General features: G+C 36.6%; 1 protein-coding gene across 2 annotated transcripts in view; it reads right to left on the bottom strand.

Annotated features, from left to right (window-relative positions):
• Nucleotides 1-8,058: 8,058 nt before the first annotated feature.
• The window catches only part of NBR1 (NBR1 autophagy cargo receptor), a 357,560-nt gene continuing 354,945 nt past the window's right edge, over nt 8,059-10,673 (bottom strand). For both annotated transcript variants that reach the window (XM_053699587.1, XM_053699588.1), the window contains one exon: nt 8,059-9,755. In XM_053699587.1, coding sequence (XP_053555562.1) covers nt 9,582-9,755 — 174 coding nt within the window. In that variant the 3' untranslated portion in view covers nt 8,059-9,581. The remainder of the gene's footprint in view (nt 9,756-10,673) is intronic.

Raw genomic sequence — 10,673 nt, 5'->3', positions numbered from 1 at the left:
AAAAAAACACTTTTTTTAACTTTGACCCCCAAAATCTGTTACATATCTACAACCACCAAAAAACACCTATGCTAAATAGTTTCTAAATTTTGTCCTGAGTTTAGAAATACCCAATGTTTACATCTTCTTTGCTTTTTTTGTAAGTTATAGGGCCATAAATACAAGTAGCACTTTGCTATTTGCAAACCACTTTTTTTTCAAAATTAGCGCTAGTTACATTGGAACACTGATATCTTTCAGGAATCCCTGAATATCCATTGACATGTATATATTTTTTTTTAGTAGACAACCCAAAGTATTGATCTAGGCCAATTTTGGTATATTTCATGCCACCATTTCACCGCCAAATGCGATCAAATAAAAAAAATCGTTCACTTTTTCACAATTTTTTTCACAAACTTTAGGTTTCTCACTGAAATTATTTACAAATAGTTTGTGCAATTATGGCACAAATGGTTGTAAATTCTTCTCTGTGATCCCCTTTGTTCAGAAATAGCAGACTTATATGGCTTTGGTGTTGCTTTTTGGTAATTAGAATGCCACTAAATGCCACTGCTCACCACACGTGTATTATGCCCAGCAGTGAAGGGGTTAATTAGGGAGCATGTAGGGAGCTTGTAGGGTTAATTTTAGCTTTAGTGTAGTGTAGTAGACAACCCCAAGTATTGATCTAGGCCCATTTTGGTATATTTCATGCCACCATTTCACCGCCAAATGCGATCAAATTAAAAAAAACGTAAAATTTTTCACAATTTTAGGTTTCTCACTGAAATCATTTACAAACAGCTTGTGCAGTTATGGCACAAATGGTTGTAAATGCTTCTCTGGGATCCCCTTTGTTCAGAAATAGCAGACATATATGGCTTTGGCGTTGCTTTTTGGTATTTAGAAGGCCGCTAAATGCCGCTGCGCATCACACGTGTATTATGGCTAGCAGTGAAGGGGTTAATTAGGTAGCTTGTAGGGAGCTTGCAGGGTTAATATTAGATTTAGTGTAGAGCTCAGCCTCCCACCTAAAACATCAGACCCCCTGATCCCTCCCAAACAGCTCTCTTCCCTCCCCCACCCCACAATTGTCCCCGCCATCTTAAGTACTGGCAGAAAGTCTGCCAGTACTAAAATAAAAGCTATATATATTTTTTTTTAATGATTTTTTTAAGCATATTTACATATGCTGCTGTGTACTATCCCCCCTTAGCCCCCAACCTCACTGATCCCCCCCCCAAACAGCTCTATCCCCTCCCACTCTAACTTAATGGGCGCCATCTTGGGTACTGGCAGCTGTCTGCCAGTACCCAGTTTAGAAGAAAAAAATGGTTTGTTTTTTTAATTTGTTGAAATTTTCTGTAGTGTAGCTTCCCCACACACAAACCAACCCCCCCACCCCTCCACGATCGTTTTTTGTGCTTTTGCACAAACATGATTAGCCAGGTTTTATGAAATGATTATGAAATACTTTTCCGTAGTGTAGCGGTTCCCACCCGCTCCCGCCCCGTGCACGCGCCCGCCCGCCACCCTCCGTGCACGCGCGCGCGCCCGTGCGCGCCCCTGACGGTCACGCCCCCGATCCCGCCCCCCGTGACATCACGCGGCACACCGATGGCCGCCCACCCGCCTCCCAATTCGGCTCCCACCCACCAACGATACCGGCCATCGATGTCCGGTGCAGAGAGGGCCACAGAGTGGCTCTCTCTGCATCGGATGGCCATGTGAGGTTATTGCAGGATGCCTCCATATCGAGGCATCACTGCAATAACCGGAAAGCAGCTGGAAGCGAGCAGGATCGCTTCCAGCTGCTTTCCACACCGAGGACGTGCAGGGTACGTCCTCAGGCGTTAACTGCCTTTTTTTTGAGGACGTACCCTGCACGTCCTCGGTCATTAAGGGGTTAAATCAGTGAACTTAGCATTTGAAAACCAAGAATCCTTTAGTGCTTAAAGGGACACTAGACATCTTGTAATTACAAGACATTTCTATTGTCTTGTTTGCTGCCAGCTCCCACTGTTATTTTTTTCATAGCCACAGTCCTAATGCTAGTATAAAGGGCATTGTTTTGCAGTTATCTGCTAAAGCCAATTAGGAAAAACATATGTAGCAGTTTTAGCCTTGAGAAGTCTGCAGTGTGCATTTTCAGTTCTTAGAATGGGAAAAGCAACAATTTTCAGAGCTAAAAGTACATGAAAAGGGGGCAAAATAAATTATTAAATTATATTGCTAAGTTGTTTTACTATGCATGAAAAAAATGCTTTATATAAAAATCTCAGGGTGTTCAATGTCTTTTTAATTGCTTATATTAATTGAAAACATCCAGAGTCCAGATGATAGGAAACAGTGTGGTTGCCAAAAACAATAAAAATCTGTTAGATCAGTTTAATTTTTAAACATCAAATTAGAAGAGGATTAGTGTTAAAATTACTTTCAAAAGGACAGTAGAGTTAAATTAACCTGTCATGATTTAGCAAGAGCATTCAATTTAAACAACTTTCCAAATTACTTATATTATCTAATTGTCTTCATTCTTTTGATATCCTTTGTTGAAGAGCTTAGCTAGGTAGACTCAGGTGCAGACTACTTGGAGCAAGCTACTGATTGGTGGCTGCACATATATCTCGTCATTGGCTTACCAGGTGTGTTCAGTTAAAGGTACAGTATACACTTTTTTTTCTTTTTACTCCTATTGCTCCAGTTTAGTTAATTTAGTCCATCTGGGTGCAATTTTTTTAAATAGCTTCTTTTTATTATTATTTATTTATTTTTTAAATGTATCAAACTTTGTCCCTCTATCCAAACCCCAACTCTGCGAATGTATATGTTCATAAGTCTTGTACTCAATGTGCCCTGGGTGTTAGTATGTACTGCACATGCTTGGGTTCCTGGATAACATCAGCATTCGTCTGAAGCTTGTGCATAGAAACAGCCTGTCATATGCGCAGTTTCCAGTGTAAGTAGTTTTTTACAGCTGAAAAACATATCTAGCCGTCAAGGGGTTACATTCTGGCAAATCTGCAGCACAAACAGAGCATCACCGCCATACTATGTACTTTCTATTTCACCGTAAGCAAATGCTGCTGAACTGAAACAATGATTATGTAGCAGATAGCCCCTTTTCAGTGTAAAACAAGTTGCTTACCTCGAAAAGACATGGATCCTCCAAAGAGTCCCTACATTCTTACTACTGCATTAAATTCTCTCTGACATTTTATTTTAGCCTATTCTCAGTAGGTGACCTTAATTATATGTGTGACAGGCTACTGAGCCGTGTTATTGGGTATCCGCACAGCTCCATTGTTTACTGAATCCCACTGGTGAAAGCTGCTGTAGCAACATGTACATATACAGTGTACTGTGTGTATGTGTGTGTGTGTATATATATATATATATATATATATATATATGTGTGTGTGTATATATATATATATATATACATACATATACACACACACACATATATATATATATATATATATACACACACACTATATACAATATATATATATATATATATGTATATATATATATATATATATATATACACATACACACACTATACATACATACAGGTGGCCCTCGGTTTACAACGGTTCAATTTACACCGTTTCAGAATAACAACCTTTTTTTCCAGTCATGTGACTGCTATTGAAAAGCATTGAGAAGCAGTGCATTGAGTAAAATAGCCAGTAGGTAGGTGGAGCTGTCCGCTTGTGTTGCAGCAAAGCCAAGCAAGCTGAAATTAATCAGTTTAACCAGACCTGAGCTATCGAGCAGATTTCAAAAGAACAAGATCTTCCTGTCTATAAATCAGTCCAGTTTGGAATGCATAGAAAGAACTGTTTGCAGAAAAATGCAAGTGAAGTCTGTGTTGTGTGATTATTTTATTAGGTTTATAATGCTGTTTAGAAAATGTTTTTGTTCATTTAACTTAGTTTAATTATATATTCTGTGTTGTGTGATTATTTTATTAGGTTTATAATGCTCTTTAGCATTTAAGTCTTCATTTCAAAGCTTTAGAAATAATGTATTAGGTGTTACTTATGACAATTTTGAGAGGGGCATGGAGCCTAACTCCCTCACTTCCCATTGACTTACATTATAAACTGGGTTTCAATTTACAACTGTTTCGATTTACAACCATTCCTTCTGGAACCTAACCCCGGCGTAAACTGAGGGCTACCTGTATATATATATTGGCTCGATCACATACTTCAACCTACAATGTTGGCACTCCCAGGATACATCAGGGATAGTGCACATTTAATTACACAACTTAAAGACATAAACTGGAAAGACACAAACACATGGACTACTATTGATGTCGCTGCTCTATATTCTAACATTCCCCACACGTTGGGCCTTAGAGCAGTGGATGCCATGTTACATCGACACTCTAACTATGGAGATGAATTCATATCTTTCATAGTTCAGATTACTGAATTTTTACTTCAAAATAATTTCTTTGTGTATCAAGGAGATTATTATTTACAAAGATGCGGCACAGCGATGGGGGCAAAATTTGCCCCCGCCTATGCCAACATCTATATGGGGTGGCTGGAACTAAATCTTATTTTTTCCAGCTCCTTCCCCTTCACAGCCAATGTCATCCTGTATGGTCGTTTTATCGATGACATTATAATCATTTGGCATAGCCTTGATGGATACTCAGTGGATAAATTTATAGATTACATGAACCACAACAACTACAATTTGACTTTTACAGCAAGCAAAAATGCAACTAGTATTGACTTTTTGGACCTCTGTATAGAGAGTAGGGGGTGACAAAATTTTCACATGTACTTATCGAAAACCATTGGCACGCAATACGATATTGCGTGCCGATTCTTGTCACCTCTCTCATCTCAAGAGAGGTATCCCAAAGGCACAATACTTACGATTGCGACGAAACTGTACTGAACTGAACCAATACCATACACAAGCACAAGAATTGACAGCCCGATTAGTGGAAAGGGGTTATCAGAAACACCTACTAACACGCATCCAAGCACAAGTAGGGAGGATAAACAGATAAGACTTATTTACAACTACTTCCAAGAAAAAGAACAATGAATTTAATCGAACTTGCACCCACAGGAATATGTTATTCATCACCCAGTTTAGCAAACAATACCAGCAGATCTGTAGAATAGTAAAAAAGAACTTGACCATCTTAAAAGGTGATGAAACACTATCAAAAATCCTTACACAGGGAGTTAGGTGTGTAGCCAGAAAAACACCAACTCTGGGGGATATTACAAGAAATTTTTTTGCGGGTAAACACACAACCAATACTAACTGGTTAAGTCCTAGACCTGGCTGTTTTAAATGTGGGCATGTCCCCTGTAAAGGTTGTACTTGCATTACAGTTACCAATACATTCTCCTCTAATATTACCAAACAAACTTTTCTTATAAGAGATAGGATAGACTGTAATTCCCAATTTGTAATCTATCTGATCAATTGTTTATCTTGCTCAAGCCAATATGTTGGCATTACGACCCGCCCATTAAAGGATAGGATTCGAGAACATCTACGCTCCTTAGATGAGAAAGAAACAAAAACTCCTGTTGCAAAACACTTCAGATCTCATGGTATAGGTCCCAAATATTTTTCCTTTATTGGTATAGACACCATAAAACAACATTCCCGAGGGGGTGATAGAGGAAAAAATAAATATTTTGGATAGTAAAATTACATACCAGGGCCCCAGAGGGAATGAATAAAAGAATGGATGTGGACCTTTTCACTGAATAATTTTACATAATTTTGTATAATATTGTACAATTTTGTATGATTTTATATAATTATATATATATATCTTGCCCTAGCAGGTAGATAGTAAACTTAAAGGTTCAGGTCGAGATGTACAAATCAACATATGAATACACATATATATATATATATATATATATATATATATATATATATATATATATATATAAAATAAGTTTGGATTCCCCATAGGTAAATACTTTTGTCACCCCTCAGGTTTTTTTTGGTTGTTTAGATTGTGCTTAAACCTCAAATATAACCTCTGGAATGTTCTGAACTGATCCCTAATAGAGTTGTTGGAATAGTTCTCCTCCTCCTTGACTTATTCACTTATGTTCATATCTATATATATATCCTTTATATTATACCACTTTTAGTCATCTGATGGTAGAACACATAATATTTATTTTTTAGGATATTAGATTGTCTCAATATGTAAGGTTCTAGGTAGTTGCGCAATGCCACCATAATTTTTGTCACTGTCCTATATGTATTTTAATTGACAGTTGATATGTGATGTTGATTCACAGTGGAGACATTGCACAACACCACTTTTATGAAATGTCTTCTATCGGGGCTACTGACTTGGCTATGTAACTTCCTAAAATAGATTTTACTATACAGAGTGACCTCTGATTATAAATCATGGCATTTTCTTAATTTACTAGTGCATATTGCCCGATATCAATAATGTTAGTTACTTTTTTGGACATTAACATTAACCCTTACTATACTATCATGAGACAATCATTTGCAATGATCATTATTATATTATTTTAATTATGCTATAACATTCATTAAGGTTTTTATTTCATATTTGTTTTTATTTTATTTTAAGCAATTATCTATGTTTTTCGTTTTCAAAAAACTATTTTTTAAAGATAACATACCCATTTAATTTTTTGCATATTATTTGCTTACCTTTACATTTATTTATTATTTTTTTTTAAGCAAAAAACTCATTTGTTGAAAAATTATCAGATTTTTTGAAAATGTACAATGTTTATTATTATTTTACCTTTGTTTCTATTGTTAAGACATGTTATTGTGTTTATTGTTAGATATGAGTATTGTATCTTGAGAGACCTGTGGAGGAGCCGACACCCTTTCACAAACAGCAATCAATTTACCATTTGCCTATTGCAATTTACACAGTCTGTTTGTTGATTGGCTGCTGGCCCCTATATAGGTCTTGACCTACTTAGACTCTTTAGCCTCTGATGAAGCGCATGTGCGCATGCGGGAAACGCATCAGGTGTCCATCTGAACTCACACCTGTTATTTGGCAATCTGGCTAAATAAAGATTCTAATTTGCATCAAGTTTCCTGTCTCCGGGTCTCCTACTTTTTCTCCCCCTGGTGGGACTTACCTTCTCATATATATATATATATATATATATATATATATATATATATATATATATATATATATATATATATATATATACATATATATACATACATATATATATATATATATATATATACATACATACACACACACATATATATATATATATATATATATATACACACACACACATCAATAATACCATTATTATATAGATACATACACACAGTATGTTTTGTGCGCGCCTTGTGTATATTTGAAAAAGTCATGCCGCATTTTGCATATCACACTGGAATGGCTGGGGAGGTGGGGAGGGGAGTGTTAGTCTAGGTATTTGCTCTGCCCTTCTATAAGTGCGTACCAGCATCTCCTAGCAAACACCCTACAGATGGAGTTTCTAAAGTAAAAACACAAACTTATTACATGTATTTTATTTGTAATGCACGCGGTCATTCATGTGTTCCATTCCTGTGTGCACAATGGGGCCTATTTATTATAGTGCGAGCGGACATGATCCGATAGAGCGTATCATGTCCGCTGCACATCGATAAATGCCGACAGCATACGCTCTCAGCATTTATCATTGCACCAGCAGTTCTTGTCAACTGCTGGTGCAATACCGCCCCCTACAGATTTGCGGCCGCTAGCAGGGGGTGTCAATCAACCCGATCGTATTAGATCGGGTTGATTTCTGAAGATTTCTGTCCGCCGCCTCAGAGCAGGCAGACAGATTATGGAGCAGCGGTCTTTAGACCGCTGTTTCATAATTTCTGTTTCCATACGGAGCTTGATAAATATGCCCCATAGTTTCTAACTACCAGTTGCTCCTTCAACAAAGAATACCAAGACAATGAAGCACATTTGATAATAGTAAATTGGCATTGTTTTCATGTCCCTAAGTCATTTTTATACATGTATCAGAAATAAATGAATGCATTGCAAAATAAATTTTAAGTTTAAATTTTATTTGCATTGTTATGCATTCCAGGAACATACCCACTGAAAAGCCTTGAGTATTGCTGCTAATCCTATCTCCTTTGCTGTGGCCATTTAAAGGCAGATATAAATGAGAGCATGTACATATTATGGGGTGTCAGCGTTCCGATTCAACAGCATTTCAAAGTGTTTCCATTATATATAATTAAACCATTAATGGGGAATAACATTTGGAGTTTAATGTCCTTTAAGGATTTATGAATAACAAATTAATTAAAATTCTATAACAGCAGAAAATAGATCTCAAGGGTTTGTGGATTCCAACACTAAATTCACAGTATGCAATGCTACTTTTAATGTGTTTGGTACTTAAATCTTATTTTAACGGAGAATGTATCTTGGCATCTTTTAAAACCATATTTGAACACACCAGTGATAAACATAAAAACCCTGACTAACCTCAAGGAATAGCCTATTTCTTTTTGTAGTGTAAACAAGCAAAGAGCGGCACTGTGCAGATATAATGGCTGGCGGTGACATCTGACTGGAAAATAAACTTCATTACCTGCCACTATCTACATTTAGCAGAGATTAACAGTAGGATTTGCCGCAGTTAATTCAATATATGTTTCCCAATGCAAAATTGCAAATTATGCATATGTTAGTTTGTTACCCAACACCAAAGTAAGAAAGAAAGAAGTTGCATTAAGTTTACAAAAAAAAAACCCCCAAACAAACAAAAAAACACACCCAACTATTTTAAAACTTAAAAATACTTTACATGTTTCCCCCTAAAGAATGGGAGACTTTTATACTCCAGAAATTAAATTAAGCATAACAGCATTGTAGGTTGCTGTAGAAAAAAGATTTAAGTGCTATGTGCAAGAATAATATACACAATTTCTATTAGAATTCTAATTGTTTTGATTACATTTTCGGTTTTAGCCATTGCCTTTATTACTCAAGGAAAGAAGCAAATACAAATTATATATAGGGCTCTGTAATGTTTTGGTAATGGGATAATTTTGTGGTTTGACTAAAGTATAACACAGGAAGTTAAAAGGCTTTTGATGGCTTCCCAAAATACTGTTAGTTTTTATAGATGTTCTACAACAAGAAAGTATATGCCTCTGAACAGTATATAACTGCATTGGTGCGCCAAGACCGAGTAATTTGTTATCTATGGTTTTCCGACCAAAACATTTCAAATGCAATTCCACAACTGTATAACCTTTAATATTATAACTTCCCTACACTGTTTTACAGCTGTCCTTCACCAGAGCCATAAAGACTGTTGCAACTGCACAGTCAAAAGACTCTGCTGCAAAAGTCGGCTATAAAGTTAAAAAAAGAGCACATTTCTACTGGTCCATAGATAAAGGCAGTCATTCATGTCAGCTCAAAGTCTGAGAAAAGAAATAAAAATCAAACAGAGGTTGTCCAGTGCCCAGTAAGCTAAATTTTGTTTCAGTAAAAACGTGCAAGTTTCTTCTAAAATGAGATTAGCTTGTGCATGGGGAATCAATCCATTTTAGTAACGAGCAGAATACCAGTCATTATCATTGATTTGGATCAGCTCTGTTACTACATCCATTAGGTTATAGTTGTGTTTTCGCAGAAGCCTCTGGTTGAGCTGTCGGTCGCAGAATCCCATCTCTAGGAGGATAGCCATCATGGCACTGGCCTGCTCCTCCGAGCATGTTGGCTGGAGAAGAAACAAAATGTCAGGCTGCTTGGTTTTTGGCTGTACACTTTTAACAGACATCAGAAGCTTCTACACATTAACAAAGCACATATATAAAAGAGGGGATAACAGACATCCCAACCTGCAAAAACTCATTTCAGGGAGGTGGGTTCACCCGCTACTGCGCAATCACGCCCCCCCCCCCTCCCAGTTACATATTGGACACCTTGAAACCCTAAATAAGATAGAGACTTAACATTAAAGGGCTATGATACCCAAATGTTGAAACACTTGAAAGTGATGCAGCATAGCTGTAAAAAGCTGACTAGAAAATATCACCTGAACATCTCTATGTAAAAAGAAAGATATTTTACATCAAAAGTTCCTCAGTAGCCACATCCCATTGTAAAGGACTTCTAAGCAGCAAATCAGTATGTCTGTCCCGGGACAGCTAAGGGATTGAGCCTTGTGCACTCATCTTATTTCCCTATTCAGTTTAAGGAAGTTTACTATGAAATCTCATGAGAGTTAAGTCAAATCTCATGAGATCACAGTAAAAGTGTTCATGACCTCAACACTGTCGATGCTGATTGGCTGCTGTTCATTTCTTCATCTTTTTTTTTTATTTTTACCTGCAGCTGGGAGCAGCTGAGTATAACTTTTTACACAGAACTTACTCTGCTGAACTGAGGAGATTGTGAGGTAAAATATCTTAATTTTTAACAGAGATGTTCAGGTGATATTTTCCTGTGAGCTTTTTACAGTTACACTGCATCAGTTTCAAGTGATTTAGCATATGAGTAGCTTTATTGCACAACCACATACAATAAATCTATTTTCCAGTGATCGTACGCTTGTTGAATGCTTAAATATTTTAGAATATGAAGTTTAATTACGTGCAGTAAATAAGGTAGTATCTGTGTTTTATTTTATTAAAAA

Source organism: Bombina bombina, chromosome 1 (genome assembly GCF_027579735.1).
Source record: "Bombina bombina isolate aBomBom1 chromosome 1, aBomBom1.pri, whole genome shotgun sequence".
NCBI classification, from domain to species: Eukaryota; Metazoa; Chordata; class Amphibia; order Anura; family Bombinatoridae; genus Bombina; species Bombina bombina.
This window is presented reverse-complemented; position numbering and strand designations above follow the sequence as displayed.